Source organism: Puntigrus tetrazona, chromosome 14 (assembly GCF_018831695.1).
Source record: "Puntigrus tetrazona isolate hp1 chromosome 14, ASM1883169v1, whole genome shotgun sequence".
NCBI classification, from domain to species: domain Eukaryota; kingdom Metazoa; phylum Chordata; class Actinopteri; order Cypriniformes; family Cyprinidae; genus Puntigrus; species Puntigrus tetrazona.
The window spans coordinates 5,197,872-5,221,740 of record NC_056712.1 but is presented as its reverse complement, the minus strand read 5'-3'; the positions used below and the strand labels follow the sequence as shown (position 1 = coordinate 5,221,740).

The 23,869-nt window shown below is 39.7% G+C and overlaps 1 protein-coding gene across 6 annotated transcripts in view; it reads left to right on the top strand.

Moving 5' to 3' along the window:
* thoc2 (THO complex 2) overlaps nucleotides 1-23,121 on the top strand; it is a 59,198-nt gene extending 36,077 nt beyond the window's left edge. Inside the window, exons 23-39 of one of the 6 annotated variants that reach the window (XM_043257626.1) lie at nucleotides 1,414-1,689; nucleotides 3,097-3,238; nucleotides 3,327-3,484; nucleotides 4,759-4,887; nucleotides 5,215-5,346; nucleotides 6,253-6,437; nucleotides 9,576-9,760; nucleotides 12,142-12,244; nucleotides 13,712-14,088; nucleotides 14,554-14,612; nucleotides 15,859-15,894; nucleotides 19,822-19,950; nucleotides 20,981-21,047; nucleotides 21,220-21,359; nucleotides 21,986-22,056; nucleotides 22,193-22,233; nucleotides 22,341-23,121. In XM_043257626.1, the coding sequence (XP_043113561.1) occupies nucleotides 1,414-1,689; nucleotides 3,097-3,238; nucleotides 3,327-3,484; nucleotides 4,759-4,887; nucleotides 5,215-5,346; nucleotides 6,253-6,437; nucleotides 9,576-9,760; nucleotides 12,142-12,244; nucleotides 13,712-14,088; nucleotides 14,554-14,612; nucleotides 15,859-15,894; nucleotides 19,822-19,950; nucleotides 20,981-21,047; nucleotides 21,220-21,359; nucleotides 21,986-22,056; nucleotides 22,193-22,217 (2,214 nt within the window). In that variant the 3' untranslated portion in view covers nucleotides 22,218-22,233; nucleotides 22,341-23,121. Of the gene's footprint in view, nucleotides 1-1,413; nucleotides 1,690-3,096; nucleotides 3,239-3,326; nucleotides 3,485-4,758; nucleotides 4,888-5,214; nucleotides 5,347-6,252; nucleotides 6,438-9,575; nucleotides 9,761-12,141; nucleotides 12,245-13,711; nucleotides 14,089-14,550; nucleotides 14,613-15,828; nucleotides 15,895-19,821; nucleotides 19,951-20,980; nucleotides 21,048-21,219; nucleotides 21,360-21,985; nucleotides 22,057-22,192; nucleotides 22,234-22,340 lie in introns of all 6 variants that reach the window. The other 5 variants (XM_043257623.1, XM_043257625.1, XM_043257624.1 and 2 more) reach the window with 5 other exon arrangements.
* Nucleotides 23,122-23,869: the final 748 nt, after the last annotated feature.

Here is a 23,869-nt window from a genome sequence, read left to right as displayed (position 1 = left end):
ATGAAGATTTTTGATCCAGTGCATTGTGGGATTTTCTTTCAGCCATTTGGATACGTTCAGTACCTACATGAAGTCTGTTGACAAGCGAAAATTTAGTCCAGCCTGCATTAAATGTCTAATGCAGAAAAAAATAAAAATAATAATCAGATGAGCTAAATGAAAATACAGAATCCCTCCGAAAATCAGAAATATCCCAGTTACTTGAACACAAAGCGTGGCTCTTCTTTCCATTTCTGATGCCCAAAATAAGATTTTTGTGGTTGATGTTTTTAGACGGTGTACATAAAGGCCAGTTCCTGGCTCTTCCTCTGCTGTTCACTGATACATGGCAAAATAGTCAGTTTGTAAGCACCGCTTGTAGTTGTATGTAATACCACGTAAACACAAACTTGGAGCGACTGGAGTAAATGTTTGTCAAATTGATTGCATGTTTGTGTCAGTCTGAGCAGATACATTCATGGCCCGCCATTCAAATTAAAGGCCATGTATACAGGGGTTTTTCACTGCTAATGTCACCCAGTGGATTCATTTTCAGACAGCCTTTGACGCTCATTACGCTCTTTTCTTTAACGCCCTACTTGCAGTATGTTAATGTTTTACCTAGAGCTTCACCGGTACAAGCTAACGCGTGTGGCAAAAAGCGTACCTGTCGGGAATAAACTCTACAAGTTCGGCGTCTCAGCTGAAACACAGACATTTCATGCAAATCAACAATCTTGTTAAAACGCTGCCAACGTTCACCCTTGTTTTACCCCATTGTCTGTCTCTGCGTGTTTTGGCGAGTGTTCGCATTTTGGCTTGTACTTACGTAATGGAAATTTTCACACCGAGCATTTGTGTTGGTGGGAGCAGGGCTTAACACTTGCGCTGAATCCAACGTTTGAGAAGCTGATGGTTCAGTAATTCAAGCACAGAAATACTTTGAAGATCAGCCACAGACAAAATCACGCATGACTGGATGATTTGGGATAGTTTTAGTTTTAAATGTATACATTCAATAACGGCTTAAAAGGCATGATTAGTGCAAAAAATGACAATGAGAGTTAAAGTGCAAAGAGTGTAGTGGTCGAAGCATCCGATAATGCAGTATTAGCATTGTATTGCTTCACTACAGTTCCAGCGTTACAGAAACCGTGATTTATTTGTTGTATTTTGCAGTGTTATAACCTCTATATGATACGGTCTACCTAATGAATATTTCATAAGGAGCTCATTTTGTTTCCCCTCAGCACTAGACCCCTGCTTACAGCTCTCCAGGGCGGTGTAAAGTTAACCCCATCTCTCTTCACTTCTAACGAGATTTACCTCCCTCTAATTCCACGTGCAGGCCTCTGCGTACGCTCATCTTCAGACCCGTTTTGTTGTGCTTGAGTGAATTATAAAGCTTGCCTGCTGTCTTTGTGTTCCCATCAGTCCAAGTATGACGAATTGAAGAAGGCAGAGAAGGGCAACAGGCAGCAGCAGAAGGTCCATAAGTACATCGCAGCCTGCGAGCAGGTGATGGCCCCGGTGCACGAGGCTGTCGTGTCTCTTCACTTGCCCAAAGTGTGGGATGATCTTCGACCTCAGTTCTACGCCACCTTCTGGTCCCTCACCATGTATGACCTAGCGGTGCCGCACAACGCTTACGACCGCGAGGTCAACAAGCTGAAGATGCAGATCAAGGCTATCGATGAGAACACTGAGATGGTGAGAGATGCTGTGAAAATCACCTGCCGTGTTACTACTGATGTTCTGGGGCAGATTCTCACGATTAACTAGTTATTAGCTTTAAAATAAATTGACCCAAATGTGCAAAAAAAAAAAAAAAAAAAAAAAAAAAAAAGCAGTCACAAGTAGCATGGCTATATTTGCAGCAATAGTCAATCATTTTGTATGGGTCAAAATGCATTTTCTTTTATTTAAAAACTAAAATAACATTAGTATATTAAGTAAAGAGCATGTTCCATGGAGATATTTTGTACATTTACGGCTGTAAATGTCAAAACATAACTTTTAATTAGTAATATGATTTTCTAAGAACCTAAAGGAGCTTTAAAGAATTTTCAGTTTTTTTTATGCATGTCAGATTCCAGATTTTCAAATGGTTATAAATATTGTGCTGTCATAACAAACCATACATCATTGGAAAGATTATTTTTTCAAAATATTTTACCCTAATTACTTTTGTTGTCCAGGTTAACAAATATTAAAGTAGAAAGTTTCTACTTTTCAAATACTTAAAAACTGTTTGCATTTAATTTTTTTTAACTGTTTTCAGTAGTGCATTTCACTAATATCTTAATCTTAATTTTTCTAGTAGCAGAATTCTAATGATCCTATGAAGCTCAAGTTTGTTATGATTAACATCCCATGATCCCATGCTCTGTCCACAGTAAATTTAGTTGTGCCTCATAATAGTTTTAAAGCTTCTCTTTGTCGCTAATGCTCAAGCCAGGCATCAGAGGCTTTGTGAAATGTTTAGCTCCGTATACACGATTTAAAGGCCTCAGTGTTTCTTGCAGGTTGGTGTCGCAGCAGCAGGCCATGAACCTTAAAAATTGGCATTTTCAACAATGCCTTCTGAAAGTACTTGCAAAAGTAACCCTTCTTGTGTCTTTTGAAGTCATATATTGACTTTTGGTTCATAGAGTCGTTAACCTGGTAACTGCTCATTCAGTGAGTGCAACTTTCAACAATGAGGACTTTGAACCTGTCTTGCAAACCTTGACCATATATCTATATAAACCAGTAATAAGGGTCAGTTTATTGACATTTAGCCTTAAATGTCCATTGATGTATGGTTTGAGATGGGGCAATATTTGGCAGAGATGTCGCTATTTGAAAATCCACAATATGGGTACAAAAAAATTTAATAAGAAAATATTGCTCAAGTTTTAATGTTTACAATAGGAAATTTATGTCTTCATGGAACGTTATTCAATGGCGTAATGATTTTAGAAAAATAAATTTTGACCCATTCAGTGTATTTTTGGCTATTGCTACAAACATACCTGGTTTTGTTTCTCCAGGATCTCTGACATTCTCGCATGTTTAGTCGTCAGATAATGTTTGACTCTTCCGCTGTTGTTCATGAGGTTTTCTTCTCTGTCGCAGCCTCTGAATAAGAAGAAGAAAGAGAAGGAGCGCTGCACAGCTCTACAGGACAAGCTTCAGGAAGAGGAGAAGAAGCAGCTGGAGCACGTGCAGAGGGTTCTGCACCGCCTCAAACTGGAGAAAGACAACTGGTTACTCGCCAGTGAGTCCTCCGATAACTCTCTCACAATGTCTGCGCCGCTCAGAGGCTCTGCGCGTCTCGCTCACCCCCGTGTTCCCTCTATTCTCAGAATCCACTAAGAACGAAACCATCACTAAGTTCCTACAGCTCTGCATCTTCCCCCGCTGCGTCTTCTCAGCCATCGATGCCGTTTACTGCGCTCGCTTCGTGGAGTTGGTGCACCAGCAGAAGACGCCCAACTTCTGCACCCTGCTCTGCTACGACAGAGTGAGTTCACCGCAGTGTGCTGAGCCATTACAGGCGCTCTCAAGTAACGGGCTCCGGGTTTTCCCTTTAGAACAGTATAAGTGCAAATCCTTCTAATGAGAACTGTTCATGTACAATTAAACCGATCTAGTCTTAAATTAAACAACGTCATGACGTTGCTTAATTTGTTTTATTGTAGAAAGTTATAATTGTTCTTATCTACTAAAAATAGATGTTTCGCAGTGATGCTTTGTGGACCGCATTTTAACCTCTGCTCTGTGGTAATTTAATATAAATAAAGTGTAATAAAATACATTTGGGTAACACTTTAGAATACAGACCAGTTCTCACAATACAGATTGTATAAAAACGGTGTCAAATAAGAGAATAGAGTGATATTGATGTACAATGACAAGATTAACACTTCATTTTATTAAATGCACAGACCGTCTCTGGAATCAAATCAGCAATAATCTCTAGAAACTAGCTGCTTTTGACGTATTGGCTGTTTGTTAGTACATTTTCTACATCCCTCATCAAACCTGAATTTAGCTACCTTACTGAGTTTTAAGAAGCAGCAAATTAGGAGTGATTTGATAATAGTGAGAATTAGAGCTTAAAATAACGTGACCTTAAACTTTTGTAATTAGACTATATTTATAATCTGTTAACCAAACATATTTATGTGAACTTAAAATATGGCTATAAACGATTATATGGACAAATATTTGGTACAGATTTAGTCACTGTCAGGTGACGGCGTAACTTAGAACAGTAACGAGGTTACAGATTTATGTATTTTAATTAGTTTGGCAACTTCATTCCATTTGTCTTTCACTTTGTGTTCATAATTAATAAAACAAACCAAATCAGACTTTTAAACTGTGCTCTGATGATGTCCCAGATCTCATTTAAAGTAAGGACCGAAACAAAGACGTTTAGTCGGACCTCCTGACAGTTGATACTGAACTGACCCTTTGTTGAAAAAGACCACGGATGTGATTTCACGTAGGCGTTTTAGTCGCTCTTTGCTCCTCTCTTGATGGAGAGTGCTATCGCAGGGCTGTTAATGGCTTGTTTGCCTTGTGTTTGTGCCATTGGCTGCAGTCAGAGAGCTACAAGCTTATCTGGGATTCTGTTTGTTAATGTGTTGCTCTCTTGTGCTTTTATCTGAATGTTTGAAGTATTTCCATTATGTTGATTAGAGAACGGCGGGGTCTGCGTTTTAATGACAGCAGCAGCTCTCTCTCAGCCTACTCAAGCCTCTCTTTCCGTTTCTATCCGCGCTCATCTAGGTGTTCTCTGATATCATCTACACGGTGGCGAGCTGCACGGAGAACGAGTCACGCCGCTACGGACGCTTTCTCTGCTGCATGCTTGAGACGGTGACTCGATGGCACAGTGACAGAGCCATCTATGAGAAGGTACGCTGTGCTTTCTCCACTGACGCTCACTTTAGACTCTGGTTAAATTATTCTGTCAGCGCCGTCTCTAGCGTATCCTAGTCACTACTAAATTGGTATCTGTGAAAACGAGTTGGCAGCGCATCCCTTCCCTGAAGGATCAGTGTTTAAATGTTCGTTAGGAGCAAACTGATCCTCAAAGTTTAATCATCTTCCCTTTCACATTTTTTAATAATAGACTTTTATTACATAACCTGGTTTCTGTCTGTATATTTTGAGCTTTTGGGTTAAGCAAGCTTTTGTGATCTGTTTGTCTTTTTTCTCATTTGTTTTTGGTTCCTTCACCAGGAATGTGGCAATTATCCTGGGTTTCTGACTATTTTCCGAGCCAGTGGTTTCGACGGAGGGAACAAAGCAGATCAGCTGGACTATGAGAATTTCCGGCATGTTGTCCACAAATGGCATTACAAGTTGACTAAAGTTAGTATCGTGCTTTTCGGACAGCAATAACCTTTTACCTGCCAAAAGGTCATTAAAGATGTTGAGAACTTGGAGGAATACATTTCGAATTAAATATTTAGCTTAAGCATTGCATACATATGTACTAATGTATAAAAAAAAGTACTTGTCAATAGGTGTGACGAGTCACTGTGTTAATGATCGAGGAGTTCAGTCATTGATTCAACCGATTCATTCAAATTTTGAAAGTTACTGATTACCTACTATTTACTCAATTTAAAATAATCATTTGATACAGTGCACTTATTGTGTGCTTGCTTGTTTTTACATTGTACTTACATTTGTAAAAATACCTATGTAGTTACATCTGTAATTACATTCATTTGATCCATCTTAAACCACTTTAAACTTACCCAAACCTGTCTCTATCCATCTCGGTATCCATGTTTATGACCAAAATGAGTACATTTTAGTTATTTTGATACAAGTAGTTAAAGACACCTGAAATTTATTATTAGTATTATTTTAATGCATTTGTGCAGTTGTTCAGTCAATAAGATCACGTTTGCATTCGTGAAGATATTCTTATAGGCTACGTGTCGTCCTTCATGTTCATCAGCACTTCCTACAAATCAGAGTATGTTGCTAAATACAGTTGTTTAATGCAGCTATTGCACAAATTGGAATTCAGAATATTAAGGAATGTTATTGACCAATTACTTTGTTGTTTTTTATTATTTTTGGTTTGTTGTGCCTTGATATTTAGAGTCAAATGCGAAATGCATGTGCGTTTCTACACAAAATCTCTGTGATTGTCATTTAATGTGATATCTTACAATATTCCTGGCATTTTCGATTACTTATGTAAGGCTTTGTGTTTTGTAGAAATGCGACTTTTTGTTAGCGCCTCTCCTCTTCTTCCCTCAGGCGTCAGTGCACTGTCTGGAGACGGGCGAGTACACCCACATCCGCAACATCCTGATCGTGCTCACCAAGATCCTACCCTGGTACCCCAAGGTGCTGAACCTGGGCCAGGCTCTGGAGTGCCGCGTTCACAAGATCTGCCAGGAAGAGAAAGAGAAGAGGCCCGATCTCTATGCGTTAGCCATGGGGTAACTGAGCCGAGAGCCGGCTGGCCTCAGCATTTGAAGTGCTTTCACCACACTGGTTTAGAGGGTCCAGTCTTATCTTTCACTTTCAGGAGTCTAGCTGGTGGTAGTGTAGTGTTTTCACATTTGAATTGTGCTCGCTTCCTTTAAAGATTTTCGTTTTAATATCTGCTGGCTTTATTAAGAAGATGGCAGCCCCTAGAACTATATGCTGCAAGGTTATGAAATATCACTAACAACTTGTCTCTAAATCGAGTTTGGTTCAAACCGTAGCCAATATTTTGTTGGCAGTTTTGTAGTTCAGTTTAACTGACTGGATTTTCTGCTTTTAAATGTTCAGTCCCACATCTTTTATTAGATCATCCCCAAATGTGTTGATCAGTTGCTTTACCAAACCATTTAATTGTAACACATCGTCAAATCTTTGCAGGGGTTTTGTGTAAAGACATGAAATAAGCTTTAAATCTTTGGCTCATGTCGTTCTAGGGCTTTAATTTCTAGGGTTTTAATTGATCACCGTTTCTGCTTCTATGAATTTATTGATCGTCTTGCAATAATTCCCCAGTGGATATTTATCCTGGAAACATTTTAATTTATTTTAATTTAAGCTTCCACATGCTTCCATGTGTGCAATTGCCAAATGTCAAAGTTTAAATCCCCCAATCAGAGCTTTTCTCTTAAATCGATACAATTCCTGCCGAGTGCTTCGCTTAATCTTCCCATTCTGGCAACCATGAGCACCCGCTCTCTTACGCAACAGAAAAAGTACCGATGAGCATAAAAACCTGGAGCAGGAAAACCTGTTTTAGCGATTTTCTGTTCATATATTATTTCAGTACGTTTTTTTCTTTTTTCCTCCGAGTCTTGATTTGTTCTTGTGAAAGTGCAGTGAATCTAGAGAAATGTAAAATCTAATTTGATTATTTTGAGCAAAATAATCCTAATTAAGAGTCTAGCCATTTTCACGCGGCCCTGAGTCATACATGCATGTATCTTTGCCATAGTGTTTTGCAGAGATATATTGGCTCAGCCTTAAAGTGCTTTCCCTAAATGTACCACTAGGGGTGCTGTGACCAAATAAATCCACTCTGCCTTACAATGTGCATGTGCAAGTAGACTTAAAACATTACTGGATAATTGCAGATATAAATCATTAATGAGGGAAGTCCCTCTACGCCAACCATCAGCTGTTCCTTAACTATCAGCAGGGAGTTTCTGGGCGTCTCTCTTGGCAGAGGTTAGCCACATTAAGGCAGATTTATTCGTTGCTCTTTTCTGCCGTTTTCCGCATGCGCTCCGCAGTGGGGATTGATTAACTGTGTCAGACCGGTGCGGTTGTAGACGGCTGGTCATCTCAGGCGCCTGTAATGGGAACAGGTTTGTTGTGAGATTGTTGAGGAAGAAACTCAGACGTAATTCAGTGCAGTCGTTCCATCCAAAATTGCAAGTGAAGGTTTGGCCTCTTAAAGAGCCTCTTCATTGCTGCTTAATGAACAGTCCATTCAGCTGTTGGACTTTGGCGGGCCGGAAAGCTTTTGTAGTGTCATGATAAGGCGATCTTATCAGTTATCAGCTGTAATGGGCTGGTTTGCTTCACTGGAGCTAGAATTAGTGTCGAGGACTTGATCATTCCCCACTGATTCCCAAGGGCAGCCGAATGACATGGCAGCTCTGTGACAAAACCTAGTGAGGGTGCCTTGCTGTCTGCTCCTTACAGAGGCAGCTATGTTTAAAGCAGTATCCTAAGATATAAGTAACTGACCTAAAATCCAGTAGAACGTATCCATGTATTCTTCTCATATGAAACGCATGTGACGGTCAACTCGGTTTATTCCTTTGGAATTTGAGGTTAGCTTGTTGCTGTTCTACTCGCATGAAACGTTTAAAGTTTTATTTTATTAACCTTTTGTAATCTACGTTTCCTATCTGCGTCTTTAAATGAGCTTGTTAGAAAGTGCCTACCGTTTGGACTAGAAATCACATTTAGCATGTTGTACTACCCATCAATAATTTAGGTCAGTAAGATTTATTTACTTGCCTCTGTTAATTTAAGTTTTTAGTAAGGACACGTGATATTGATCAAGTCTAACAGTAAAGATTTTTACACAGTTACAAAAATATATACTTTAGATGCTTTTGGATTTTTATTTAGATTTTTTTTTTTCTACAAAAATATTAAGCATCCTAGTGGTTTTCAACATAGATAATAATCAGAAATGTTTCTTGAGCAAATAATCAACATATTTAGGCCAAAATGAAGACTGGAGTAATGAATACTGAAAATATAATTTACACTTTTACAGTGTAAAAAAAAAATTCAAATATATTAAAATAAAACGTTAGTCCACATTACAAATTTTACTAACCGTAAGAAACATTGTAACTACATTTCAGCTAATTCTAATTCATTTGCAACAACGTGTCTAAAACATTTTAGGGTTGGTAGAATAAGTTTCTGATAGTATGTTTTATGTTGTGGATACTCTAATAGTCTAATGACTGCTAGTTGACATGTAGTTGCAAAGTTATTTACTGTTAGTAAAAAGTGTTACCCTTAAATATTATTTCTCATTACTGTATGTTTCATTAAAGCATAAAGATGTTTCAAAAGCATACTTTAAAAACTGACCCCAAACTTTTAAGCAGAAGCGTATATCGGATTAAAATAACTTATTTTTTTTTAAATTTGAGCAACTCAAGTGGTTTAGAGAAAGTATGCATGTCATTGGCTTGTAAATTGTTTAGATGTTCAGTCATAATGAGGAACTGATTTCTTTCTGAATTGGCGTGTCTTCTGTTGCAGAATCGGTAATAACTGTTGACATGTAATTGTTGCGTTCGTGCCACCAGTGGGATTTCTCAGCACACCTCAGCTTATTGGGCAGACGTGGGCCCTGTTCTCTGTTGTTCTCTGTAGACCCGTGGAATCAACAAGAAATGAGAGAGGGAAATCAGACCTTGTCTTCAGCCACTCTGAAGCATGCCGGTCTAGTTACCTTAATATCGCTGTGTTCGTCTGGCCTCGACGAACACAGCCCCTCTCGAGGATTTCTTTTTGAATCCATCTCTTTCTGAGTGATTTTAAGCATTGCACTTTGTATTACCATCTGCCATGATTTTAACCGTGTGTGTGACTTGCAGCTACTCAGGCCAATTGAAAGGCAGGAAAGTGCACATGGTGCCAGAAAATGAGTTCCACCATAAGGAGCAGCCAGTGCGCAGCGCCACGCCTGGCACTCTGCAGAACGGACCTGGCAACACGGGCAAGCCTGCCGCTGCTGCTGCCAGCACTGGCAAAGCCGAGGAGGGTGCCGTCGACGACTCAGGTGACTCCATTTGAATAATTGTCCTGCTTTTCTCTACCAGGCTTCGGAAATTGATTTGGTAGCATCTGGACTTGTTTGTCCATTTATTGGGAACGTCTTGACACTCATTTAAAATGAAACGCGTTGCCATGGCTTACAACACTCGCTGTGGGAATCGCCACCCTGAGGGAGTTAATTGCAATTACTGTGTGAATCGGGGTAAAACTGTGGAGGATATTAAAACAGAAAAGCCTCGCGCAGGCCCATTAGCACAGAAACACCGCCAGGATTGATCATTACAGCAGCGCAGGGCGTATGACTACTGGCTCCTCGGGATGGACTGCAGTGAGGCCTTCACTTATCTTGTGGGACTGCACTAAACAAACCCATGTTCATTTGAAACCTACCGATTTTCAATTACTTGATTGCATCGTGAATATCACTGATGGAGTGAGGCGTCACGAGTGCAACAGGAGCTCAGACATGGGTTGCTTTGGGAAAAAAATTAAGATATCACAATTTTGGGTTTGGTAATTTTAATGCTTTTGTAATAAAGTCTATTATGCTTTACAAGACTGAATTTATTTGGTCAAAAATAGTCAAAACAGTAACGTCTTAATAAGAATAATATTAATAAGAGAAGTATTGTAACAGTTTAGAATAGGGAGCACTTATTCACTATGAACTACGACTTTTCCCTCAAATTCCAGCATCTTCGCACTAAGTAGCAATAAAAGGTGTTCACTAAGAGTTTTCTTTTAAAACCTATCCGCAAAGCTGCTGAGACAAACTTTTACTAAGGGATGGAGAGAAATCTAAAGGGCGGGCTTGACCTCGTTGCTATGCATGATGTCAGCACGCTTACTAACTGTGCACACAATGATTGGCTGAGAGAGGAGGGGTCTCTGTAAGAGTTTTATTCATAGAAATATCGTAGAGCAAGATATTATGTTGCCATCCAAGTAAAGGTTTAAAAAGAATCTTAATTGCCACATTCAAATGATGATTTTAAAATGTAGGCTAAATGTCACTAATTAAACGAGTACATGTTCAGCTAATTGTCAGCTTCTTACATGTATGCTTCTCGTAGTGAATGAACCTCCTTTTAATTAACAGAGTAGAATATTCATGGATAATAGTAAGGCATGCAAATATAAAAGAAAACCAAACTGGACACAAAAACATGTTGCTGCTACTTAGACTGGTTAATGAAAAGGACATGATCAAAGTAAAGTTGGGATAAGCTAAAGGTGATATCTTGAAAGCTCATTATCATTAAAGGTGCCTAAAATGTTTATATTCTGAGGCAAATTGTTGGAAACAGCCTTTTTATGGTAGTTGAGAGTTGGTCTTAGTGACTTTGGATTCTTCTTCACTACTCCTAACAATTTTAGAAGGACTACGTTTCAGGGCTAAAATGCTTTGCGAAATACTCTTAGAGAAACTCTGCAAGCTACGAGCTACTTTTAGCCTTCAGCTCTTTAGTGAATACTGGCCCAGATTAAAAACAGTTGTGCTGCTTCGTGTTATGTGATATTTTTTTAGTTCGGGAGAATTTGAATAAAAAGTTCAAAACAAGCACACTGGCTCAAGACATTTAAACAGTAGTGTGTATCCACTTTTAGGAAAGGCCTGAGATAAGTCACGCCTGGATTTGTTGGAAGCAGTGTAACAACTTTTCAGAAGGCAATTTTGCGGAAACCACTGTGTTTGGCACTAAAATGGGAATCCGCATACAGCTCAATACACAAGTAACATTACCTCGATTGTGAAACATGGTGTTGCTCAGAGCTCTTGTTGCTTTTCAGCAGCTGCTCGCTGCAAGATACTGTGAAGAGGTCAAATGCCCCATCATCAGTTAAACTCTGCTTTCCATCAGTAGCTGTGATATTAATTGCCCCGAGCGTAATTTACTAGGGCACAAATACTAACAAAGTGCTGTTTAAAAATACAAAAGTGAAATATTTTGCAGTTGAATGAGCAAATGTATGTGATCTTGACTCTTTCTAGGCTGCTGTCGAATGACCATTAATCCACCATTAATTTTTTAATTTTTTATAAAGCATTCCGTCCCCCCTTAAATCCCAAAAGACATTTTCGGGTGTGTTTTAAATAATTCACTTTCTGTGAAGCACAATCTGTGTTTCATTCACTTTTAATGAGCTTTCAATGGCACATGAAGGATACTTGCAATTTCCCAGCATGCTTAATAGCCGTATATATTTAAATCAAGAGCAAATGCCATAACTCCTTCGCCGTGGCACCAAACAGACAAGCGTTGGTATTATTCCACTTCATCGGGACATTCTGTCATGCCAAAGTTTTGTCTCGTTTAGTAGAAACGGACGAAATAATGATGTCTGCCCTCGTTTGACGTCCATGTCGGCTTGGTCTATTTGCAGATAAATCCAAGGACAAATCTCAGGCGGCTCAGAAAACTGCCAGCAAAAACAGCACCGCAGCCAATAAAGTGAGCAGCAGCAACGGAAGCAGCACGCCAAACAGGTACTGCACCCAAGGCCCGGCTCTCCACGCAGCGCGAGCTCGCTGCCGGAATGATGTACTGCTCTCATCTCTTATATAATGTCATTAAAAGTTGAAGCCCTGGGGTGAGAAAGTTTAGCAGGGGCTTATTATTTCAAACTACTCGCCAAATAAATCAATCCTTTATCAAAGTCTACCTTCCTTATGAACTGTGTAATCAAATTGAACAGCGTTCCAGGCAAGAATCCTCTTACAATTCTATTAAACTGAGCAATTGCGGAGAGAAATGTCTTGAAAGGAACCATCTCTGAAAGGCATGGCTGTTACAACACACAATTGTACGATGGCCCATCAAATTGGCTGTGTAAAACATCATTTCCAAAGAAATACTTCAATGGGAGACCGGCGGAGAAAGGTCCCCATTAATTTCCATTCAGGAATTGTGTGAATAGAATGAGATTGTAATGGATTTCTGAGTGTTTTAACGTGGTTTGGTGGGGTCAGGGAAAGTGGCGTAGTCAGGAATATGTAATTCACCTGAGATGAGAGGACAGAGGGGTCACGATGTGCTCGGTTTTAATAATGAACGACACAGTCAGGAGAATTCAGCCTGTAGCTCAGGGGCTTCGAGAAAACGGAGCATTAATATCAGCACTTTTTTTTTTTTTTTTTTTTTTTGCTCGGAAGATCATATTAGCTTTCTGAAGTTTACACTCTTTCCTTTTACCACGTGTGCGGTAGAGTAGTTTAATTTTGGCAAGGGAATGTTGGTTTGGGCAAGCTTTCGAGCATGACGATCTCCTCTTATTAGCAAAGGATCAGTAAAAGGAGGTGGTTAATCTCACGAAAATGCTACTAGTCAAGCTCAGGAGGTGAACAATTTTAATTCTTTATATTATGCTATAGTCCATGAAATCAAAGTACAAAATAATTTGGGTTGTGGGTTGGGTAAAAATGGAGAAATCTAAGCAATCTATTCGTCTTCCTGATATGTATTTAAAGAAATATGAATTATTAATTTTATGAATTTAAAAATGTATAGTAACTCCACTTCGCTGAGAAACAGCATGACCCAAAAAAGTTTTGTAATGGGCAGAAAACAAAGAAATGTATCAATCAAACTTACCATATTGTGTTTTTAGTGCGTGCACGACTAAGGTGCTTGTATACAGATTTATTTCTGTCCTAAAGCTACTAGCTACATTTCAATCCATTAATTTTACATGAGATATGAGTTTATCTAACATAACTCTCTCCCCAAAGAAAGCCTAGACTTGAAGTGCTTGTTGCTTTAAAAAGTCAGTAGAGACCAATCTGTACTATTCATGTTTTATAAGATCTGAAATGGTGTTATGATACATTTTATCATTGATGTCAATCCAGAGCGTCTCCAGTTTATCAAAGTTATTCTGCATCTCTCAATCAAAACAGTTTCAAAGTTAAAATAACGTTAAGCAGACTTTTAGTTGATCCCTGATCTCTCCACAGCACTAAAGGGAGCAAAGAGAAGGAAGATAAAGAGAAGACCACAAAGGAGAAAAAGGAGAAGAAAGAAAAGAACCCAGGAAGCACTCCAGAGGCCAAGGCAGGAGGGAAGGACAAACAGAAGGAGGAAAGATCCAAGGAAGAGAAGCCCGCTGACAGCAAGGAGAAGACGCCCAAAGCCGAAAAGGACAAGAGGAAGGATGACAAGAAGGAAGAGAAGAGCAAGATCGATGGGAAATCCGCTGAAAAAGAGTGGTCCAAGGAACGTGACGTGTCCAACGACAGCAAGACGAAGGAAGGCAGCAAGGTGGAGAAGAGCGCTGGGGCCGGAACCCTGAAGTCCCTCGTGCCCAGATCTGAAGGAGTCGAGTCTGAGCGGGGTAAGACTGCCCTGGGTCTGTTCGCTCACGTGCTTCACTTCACTTTCACTTTGTTTGGACTTAAAGAACAGTACACACCAGAATGTTAATGCTAAAAGGAAAGTTTAGAGCGAAGAACCCACTAAACGTGGTTTTCATTAACTGATTAAGTTTGTTAATCGCATACAATGAGAACATTTTTGCTTCCATAATTAAGGCTGCCGTGATAACTGCAATATCGCAAAACACCGCTATTGAGGAGCATAACCGTAAAGGAATGCAACAACTCCAGCAACTGCTATATTTGAGTGTTTTCTTTTTCGTTAGGTTATACTCTTCTCATTTTACACTTTTATTGCTTGTTTATATATATATATATATATATATATGATCAATTAGTTTATTAGTTCACCCCCTTTAAAAAAGCACATAAAACCAAATAAAAGCATTTCTTGAAGCTAAACCTTATATTTCTTCTCTCAGCAGAGCAAAAAAGACGAAAGCTTGACACACACTCGTCACCGTCGCACTCCTCTGCAGTTAAGGTTAGTATGGCCTGAGGAGAGCTGTGCACTTCTTTCCTCTTGTCCCTACCTGTCGGAGATCACGTGTTTTCCAAACCTTCCTCGTCCCTCCACGTCACCCATTGAGAGGAGGCCTCTGGAGCCCAGCCGTTGTAGGAGAGCAGTGGGGGGGAATTTTGCATCTAATGGACTATACATTTTTTTTTCCTTTTTTTGGGGGAGAAATATTTTTCAATAGATGTGAGATTTTTAAGATGTATTTCCAAGGACTTGCCAAAAATCTTAAATTCTAGCACATGCTCGGTTTTTGCTCCCTTTTACATGCTAAGAGAATCCACCCAAGTGCCTCACAAGTTTTGTTCTTTTTGTACTTTTTTGTAAGATTGTAAATATAAATATTTATTTTTGTAAATCGCCCTCCCCTTTTTTGAAATTTTTGAATCATAACATTACTTGCAGAGAAAGCAAAGTATAAGTAAATGAGAATCAGTCTTTTGGTTTTTTTTAAACTAAACATGGAAACAAGCGAATGTTTCTGCTGGAAGAAATCCCGATCAAGTCACGTCTGCGTCTCCTGGAGAAGCTGCAGTGTTTTCCTGCGTTGCCGATCGTGGGATCCCAATCAAGAAATTGCTCGTCTTCACCACCACTGCTTGCTTTTTTTTCGTCCATCCTGATTTTTTTCCTCACCCGATTCGTGCCGTGGAAGGGTTGTCGTCGAGAGCTTTCCAGACATCTGTGTGACCTGCAGGCGGCTCCATCTGCGTCCAGAGAAACCCACGTCACCAGCAAGTCAACCAGGGAAAAAGTGTGGGCATGGCCTTTCCAGAGGGATCTGTCTGTCCGTGACCAGGAATCTTGTTGCAATTGTCTATGAACGAGACCTCATGCCAAAGTGTACATGACCTCCTTCTATTCCCTTCATTAATGAATCCTAGCTGAGTTTAGCTTGTTTTATCATCTACATGAACTCCCGTAATTAAATTACAGAATGTTTGCTTTACCTTAGACCAAAGATACGAGTTAAGACGTTTACCTGTGATGCTCAGTGCAGTGACGTTCTCCAAGCACATGTAGATTAAGACAGTCCAGTGCAGACTAACGTTAGGCTCCGATAGTCCGGTCTCTTCGTCTCTAACCATGTGAAAGTTCTAGTCTTTGAAGGTCTTTATGGGGATGTGTTGATTGACGGCCAGCCTCCCCCACCCTTTCTCCTGCTGTGTGCCATCCTCTCCAGCTCATCTGTCATCTCCATTCATTCCTACAGGACAATCTCAACGACTTCAAGGACTCAGCTTCAAAGGTTTGGACCTTTTTCAGTCTTTAACTCTGATTGTGTCTCCAAACCTAGTGAACTGCCTAGCCAGACCATTCAAACAATCGTTACAATTGCCCTGTTGGCCTCCAAGTAAGCAGCATTGGTTCATAACTTCCAAACAATGCCTAAGAATAAATCAAATCAAATTGGGGTACGTACTAGTGTCTGTAAACTACATCTCTAGAGCTTATCTGAGAATCGGTTCTCCAGCATTACATTTCATAAAACAATCATCAGATTTACACGGAAGCGTAAAATCTTCTCTGCAATCCGTCAAAAAAAGTTTGCTTTAACTTGCGATTATAACAGCAGAATGTATTTCTCATGTTTTAATTGGGGATGTCAGTCAATCACATTTTTCTTCAAAATAAGTCCCACGAGAAAGTCAGTCATTTAGGTTTAAGTAAATGAGAACATTTACATTTTTTGGGTGAACTGTCCTTTAAATGTTTTATCTTTTTCTGATTTCATTTCATTACGTCATGAAAGATTAAGCTTATTTAAACCAAAATTTTATTAAACCGTTTAATTAGTCATTCCTTGTGAATTGTGTATCGGCTGTAACTGAGCTATTATTAGGGAAATTATCATTTAGGGGTAAATAAGGGGGATTCGCTAAGTAGTCTTAGTAGGCAGGATACGTTCTTACGTTCCAAGTGATGACCGTCTAGGTAGGCAGCGATTGCTTGGGCGTTGCAAACCCACCTGTGATTCCCAAGAATACTGTCTATGTAGGCAGCATTCCTTCAAACGGATGCCCAGAAATGCTGTGTGGGTAGGCAGCTCACTAGCCTTTGAGGTACTCCCAGTATTTATCTCGTCTTGTTGCAGAAACTTTCTTCACGCTATATGTCATGAATGCATCTGTAGATTAAAGCTCATTTTGCGCCACTTGCCAGCTGTGGAATATTCTAGTGATATATGGGTCTTTATCACTAGAATATAAAAAAAAAAGTCCCCTTTCCCTTCAAAAGATGGCAGAATTTCCCTGAAACAGGCATAGCGCTCTTGTGCTCTCACATCCCTCTCCTCTTCTGCCAGGACGTTTTATATTCTGCTAATGTAATTTCAGCCCAACAATATCCTCAATTCTTCCCGTGGCTACGCTCTCCTGGGCTGCTCTCTCGGTCCTTGCTGTCTGATTGGACTCTGGTCTTCTATTCTCCACTCCAGTCTCTTTTGAACCGCTCCTGTCAACTGCCAGGGAGATAAGTGTTTTTGCAGTTTGGTCACTGAAGGATGTTTGAAAATATGCTGATGGCGCCACCTGAAAAAGCAATACAGCTGAATTTTGAGCAGCCTGTTATTTTATTCTCTCCGTTTCTGTCTGAAGGCCTGCTGTCAGAGTATTCCCTCACATTAACTGCAGGATCATCCAGAGGCCTCGCAGACCCTCGCTGTAGATCTATTTAGCATCAGTGGCAGGATCTTTAGTTTAGTTTTGAGTCGGTTGTGTCTTGTAAGAGATCGTGTCAGCTGTGTTGTGTTCTTGTAATTCAGTTGTCACTTTTGATTCTGTTGTTGTAGTGGTTTTGGACATGTGATTAATTCTGCTGTCATTCACTCTTGGAGAGTTTGTGTTATTAATCTGTTGTTGAAATACTTGTCTGATTCCCTGACGTACGCATTCGAAAGCAAGTGTCTTCAACGTATCGGTTGGCACCGAAACCTATAGGCGATAGCTATACCGATGGGATTTTACAACATGATGGGGGGATGGTGCAAATAATAACAGAACCGAATACAGATGGCATAAATGCTGCTGGAAGTTGCAAGTCAAGTAATCTCTCAGAAATTGAAAATAAAATGCTTTTATTATCTGGTTCACAATACCAATTTATTCACAAATGGAACTGAATCCGTAAGATCTGAGAAATCACTACTCGTTCTTTGAAGGAGGCTTAGAGGCTTCAGTAAACTGGTGAAGAACAGCTGAGCAGACCTGAAGTGAACGCTCAGGTCATTTGAAGAACAATCGTTAACTGCTCCAGATTCCTCTCAACGCTTTCAGAACGACTTGTTTTTTTTTTCCCCCACCAGTATCTCTTGCTCTGTTGGATCTCATTTTGTTCCTCTCTCCTCGTTTATCAGCAGAGCATCCTTGGATCGGTAGGAGAGCCTGAAATGGCAGTTTTCCAAACAACACCAACCACATGCCATTCTGCTATTATACACCAAACAAAAAGAAACCATATACTATATATATATATATAATATATATATATATATATAGACACACACACACACTGACACTTAATATACAGTACTTTAAGTTTCTTTATTCTGTATGTGTCAGTTCCAGCTGGAGCATGAATATGTAGCTAATGATCAAACAGATTTAGCAATTTGCTGCAGTGCTATTTTTATTTTATTTTTTTAATGAACCTCTTTTGTGAGCATGAGTTGCACGGTGCTGAACATGACGTGGGCCGTTCATTTACTGTGTCCCATGCATCTGGCAGCTTGTGTTGTCTTAAAGATAAAATTAGCTGTATATACCTGGTTCCACCTGAAAATACATTAATTTGCATTTGATTCATTTTGGCAGTTTTTTTTGTTGTTTTTGTTGTTCTGTTTTATCTTGTCACCCAACAGCAGTCTGGTTTGTTTAAGATTGTCTAATCCTGTATATTTGGTCATGGAAAACAATGCTATATAAACCTACAAGTAAGGATTTTTGTAGATTTGTAAAATATTTAAGTATATTTTATATATGCATCTTAATACATCTTAATAAAAAAATTGATTTTGAAAGGCTATGTTTATGTAGCATTATTTTAGGTTTTACATTTAATGTATAAATACTAATGTATTCATGTAAATTCTTTTTGTAAAGCTTCTGAGAATGAGAAGAACTGCCCTGGTTCTCTGCTGCTAATATTTGATCTGTTCTTTTTCTTTGCTGGGATTTTGCTGTTAATGTTGAATGAATGTCAACAATAGTTTATCTCGCTCGCTCATGCTTCATTTTCTTATTTGTTCTCCAAAAAATGTCTTTGCTTTGCAAAAGAAAGGTTTTATCCATTTTCTGATTTTTATTTATTTATTTTTTTTGAGGGACGTTGTGATGTTTTAAGAGTATTGCTCAGTAATTGTTCAAAGAGGTCCACTATTTGTTGGTTGAGTTGTGAATCACGACCCTTAAGGGCTATTCGTATGAATTGTATCAGCGTTTCCCAGTGCACTGAAGCACTGATATGCAATGTTTATCTGTTTTAATCCTGAAAAAAAAAATTTTAGTTTGGCATTGGCACTTTCTTGCACTAGTAAAAAGCAAGATTTAATGGTTGCTGTTGCCAGATTTCAAGAGTTTAAATTCCCCAATTAGTGCTTTTTTTGCTGCCCAGTGGTTTACTTAATCGTCCCAACCTGGCAACCATCTGCACTGCTCTCTGTACATTTACGAAAATAAGCATTGACGAGGTAAAAACACTGGCGAACATGCTAGCTGGAGTTTAGCAATCTGTATTGAGATATCATGCTCAATATCATGCTTTTCCCATTGGCCTATGATCTTTTCAACTATGACCACCAAATGCGAGACAGTATTAGCATGGTGCATCATGGTGTAAAATCAAAAGTTGGGCTGATCCTTCCCTTTCTCTTGCTGCATAGCAACCTAGTAAAATCACCCTTTTGTAACACTTTTCACATGGAGGTTTACCCTTGTTTGGAGGTGTGTTGAAGCCCTGGTGCAAGGCACATGAAGGGCTGCATTTACATGTTCAGCAGGAGCCTCTGGCTTTGAATAGAGTGCTTGGACTTCCTGTGGGTGTGTCTGATAGCATGGAGAGGTGTGAAGGCTCATGGGAAGGCGAGTGCGACTCTAATGGGGCATGCTAATGAAGTGGCAGCGGGCCGCTGCGAGTGCTGAGGCGTTAACCCTCTCTTATCTTTCCATCCAACCCTCAGCACCATCCTAACCACAGCACAGTCCTGCCCAAGAACAAAGAGAAGGATGACGAGAAGAAAGAGTCTGACAAATCCAGGGACCGTTCCAAAGAGAGGGAGAAGAAAGAAGACCGAAAGGACCGAAAACGAGTAAGTGGGAACCTTTTACTGTGTTTAGAAAAGATTTTGAATGAGGTTAAAGGGATACTCCACCCCTTACCTCCATGTTGTCCCAAAGTCGTAAAAGCTCGGAACACAATGAAATTCAGGAGAACTGTGACTGTCAAATAAAGAACACTGTCAAGGTGCAGGACAGTATGAAAGACATCAGAATACTCCGTCTGCCATCAGTGTTATGAATGTTATGAAAATACTTTTTATATGCAAAGAAAATAAAAATCGACTTTATTCTAGAATTCATCTCCGCCATTTTGGAAGAATATCCACTCATCGCAAACTACATACCCTCTTCTGTCAGACTTTTTGCCTCCAGAGGTCTTCTCCGGTTTGGGCAGATCGCTCTTGTCCTTGCTGGTGGTCTTGGAGCGTTTGCCGTTGTCCTTGTCGTTGGAGTGCGGCGATTCGGAGGGGCTGGCGCTCTTGACGTGTTTGCCACACAGCAAGATAGCACCGTTCTCCAAAACCTGCCATCAGTCTGATAGCGCCATTTTGGAGAATATCCACTCAACGAAAACTACATATACTCTTCTGTCAGCTGCGTTACGTTTTCTATCTGTGTTTATGCTTTGATTTGAACAAAAACGGCTCATCCTTGTGGCGTGACTGACACAGAACAGCATACACAGTGAAGATTCTCTAAAAAGAGACGCAGAGACTGAGTAAAGTGTTTTGCTTGTTTTAATTAGTGTAAAATAGTTTCATGGCTTCATAGCATTCAGATTGGGCCACTGATAGCAGATATGGAGTATTGTGGTGATGTCTTTTATAATTTACTGTGTAGTCACATGCCTTCCGCTTTTTCATACATAATTTAATATCTTAAATTGTGTTCTGATGACGAACAAAGCTTTTACAGGGTTGGTATGACATTAAGAAAACCCCATAATTAAAACTTTGTCATTAAGGACTTACTCTCAGTCACATTTATTGACTGCCTGCTAAAAGGTGAAGAGTCGAAGCATAGAGCGCCATGTTGATTTCCTCTCTGCGTTTCATCTAGGACTACTCGAACAGCGACCGCGAGATGAGCCAGGAAGCCAAGCGCCGCAAAGATGAAAATGGAATGAGTGAGTCGATAATGCCTATCTTTTAAATTTGTTTTGCCCGCTGCCGAGAGCGGGAGAGGCGAGCTAGCGAACCAGAAAGCTCTTTCTCTCTGCGGCGGAGGCAATCAGAGAGCCCTCCCCGCAGCTCTCGTCTTATCTGCCTCACATGACTGCGCTCTCTCTTTTCACGCAGACTCCTCCAAACACAGCAAGAGCGCCAGCCCCTCCGAATCGCCGCACTCCAACGACAAGGACAACGGCAAACGCTCCAAGTCCACCAGCAAGGACAAGAGCGATCTGCCCAAACCGGAGAAGACCTCTGGAGGCAAAAAGGTCTGGCTGGGTACCTTGGGTTAAGATTACATCATAATGAAGCTATTTTAACTAAAGGATGGAGAGAAGATTGAATAGATTGAGAGAATCCCAGTCGTAGTGTTTGGTGCTCAATCTGAAGCACTTCACTGATTGGTCGGTTAAGGCCACATCAAGAATAAAATATAAGTACAATGTAACAGAGTAGACTGTTAGTGGAGCTAAACCTATAAGGTTAGTCAGGATGTAGTATGTTGTGGACTTTATCAAAATAAAGTGTTGGAAGATATCAAGCAGATGGACTACTAATACTACTAAAAAAACGGTTTTCAGGATATTAGAGCTATTATGGCATATTCACAATGTATGTTAAGGGCCATACACACCAAGAAAGAGAACTATGAAGATTTGATAATCATAGGTTCACAAACTTTATTTCAGTAATCTCAACACTAATAACACGGGTCTTTTTGGACCGTTTCAAAGTCCTTGTAGTAAACATTTTCTAGAGTATTTTCTAAAAGCAAACCATTAGTTTGTCGTTTTGTGCATCCATTAAAAATATACTCGCACCAAATAAACGGTATACCAAAGCCTGTCCTGCACACCTTCACCAATGCTCCTCTGTTTCCTCTGTGCATGTGCAGGAATCCAGGCATGACAAAGAGAAATCAGAGAAGAAGAGAGACAGCACTGGCGCTAAAGAAGAGAAGAAACAATATCCTTTGATGCCATAAACGCCCTCGGCAGTGTGTAGAGGTGGAGAGAAGGCATGCTCTTTGTGTAGAAACCAGCTTTACTCTCAAGCTGCTGCAGCACCGGAGCAGATCAACTTTTTCCTTAACGTTCATCACCCATAAATCAGAGAAGCACAGATAGTGTATGCTGACTCAAGGTGAGCGTCAATGTGGAGGAAGTGCTTTGAGAGCGTTTGGGGACACTTTTTTGCGTTTGAGGCATTTAATGAGTGATTGATTTGCATTGTGCTTTTGGATAATGCAGAAGTTTCCTGAGTGGCACGGGCTGCACTCGCTCCTCGTCTGCTGCGGGCCGCTGCAGGAATCTTCACCCCGGCTTTCTCAACCATGTCAGCGTCTTAATTCGATTCTCCTATCACCGTCTGGAAAGAGGATTCCCTCGCACACTTAGGAGTTTTGCCTGCATCCAAACTTCTGTTGTTTTGCCTAGAAATGTTGTCGCTCGTATTTTAATCTGCCATTTTTATTGTGATATTTTCAGTACTTCACTGAAAGTTTGTTTCCTTTAAATATTTAGCACAATGTGCTTCTTGCATCACAAACAGATTCAGGTTGAATTGGTGTCGCTCTCCAATGCTTGCGTTTTTATGACCTCTCTTTTCCGTTTACTACTTTCTTTTTGTTTCTTTTTTTTTTTTTTTTTTTTTTTTTTACATAAGAAAACTCTGTTTTCCTGAATACTACCTTTTTTCTCTTTTTAATTCACATGTGATATTTAGACTAGATGTTTGAAGCAGTACAAATGCTCTAATTTGTATATTATGTATACAGAAATAAAATGGTTCCATGTAATAAGACATTTCCTGTTACTTTCATTTCAAATGTACACCTCCGGATTTTTCCTTTTGTGTGTTCAATCACGTTTTTAAAAGATTTGTATAAAGAATGGCAAGCTGGATTTCTCCGTAAATAAGTGGACTAAAAAGGAAACAATTCATGACTTTCCAAATTACTTCATGGAGTTTTTATCTGGCAGAATCTACAAAGTGTATGCTTTTTCTAAATAAAATAGTTTTCTTAGTGTATCACACGCCTCTTGTTCCTTTTTTTTTATTATTTTTGCAATCTGGGAATTTGCATTACCAAGTATCAGCATTTATTGCACCACTTTGCAAAAGTTCCACGTTAACACTGATGAAGCTGGATATTTCTAAAGTCATCATGAAGTGCTCGGATGTTTTATCAGATGCTTAGGACATGTTTATCAGTTCAACAGTTTGGACACGGGTCACAAATAAGCCGTTTGATCACATTTGTTCAGTAAGCATCTCCGTGAAGTAAAATTACTTTGAGAATAACTCTGTTTTGCCGTTACGCTTACTTCAGACACACCTGCAGCTTGTGTGTGACTATGACCAGTATTGAGGAAGGTTACAGTAACATTGTGAGGTGTCCTTATTAGATATATAACAAATGTCACATAATTTATGCGTGATTACAAGTAACCCTAAACCTACAGTAAGTACATGTTAATTAATGGCCTCTGTAACAAGAACACTTTAAAGTTACTAACGTGGCCCCACTTTATATAAAGTTGCCCTTATACTTGTGCACTGCTTAGTAACTAGTTTTGTACTTGGCATGTAACCACAGTGTAAGTACACACTGGTAGGTAGTACAGCTCTAGTATACACTCAGAATGGTATGTGTAAGTACAAATGTGTAACACTTTTCCACTTCACTAAATACTCGTATAACAGGAGTTATATAACTACATTATGAGTAACGAAGAGAAGGTAATCAAAACCAGTGTACTTGCATGATAACTCAAGA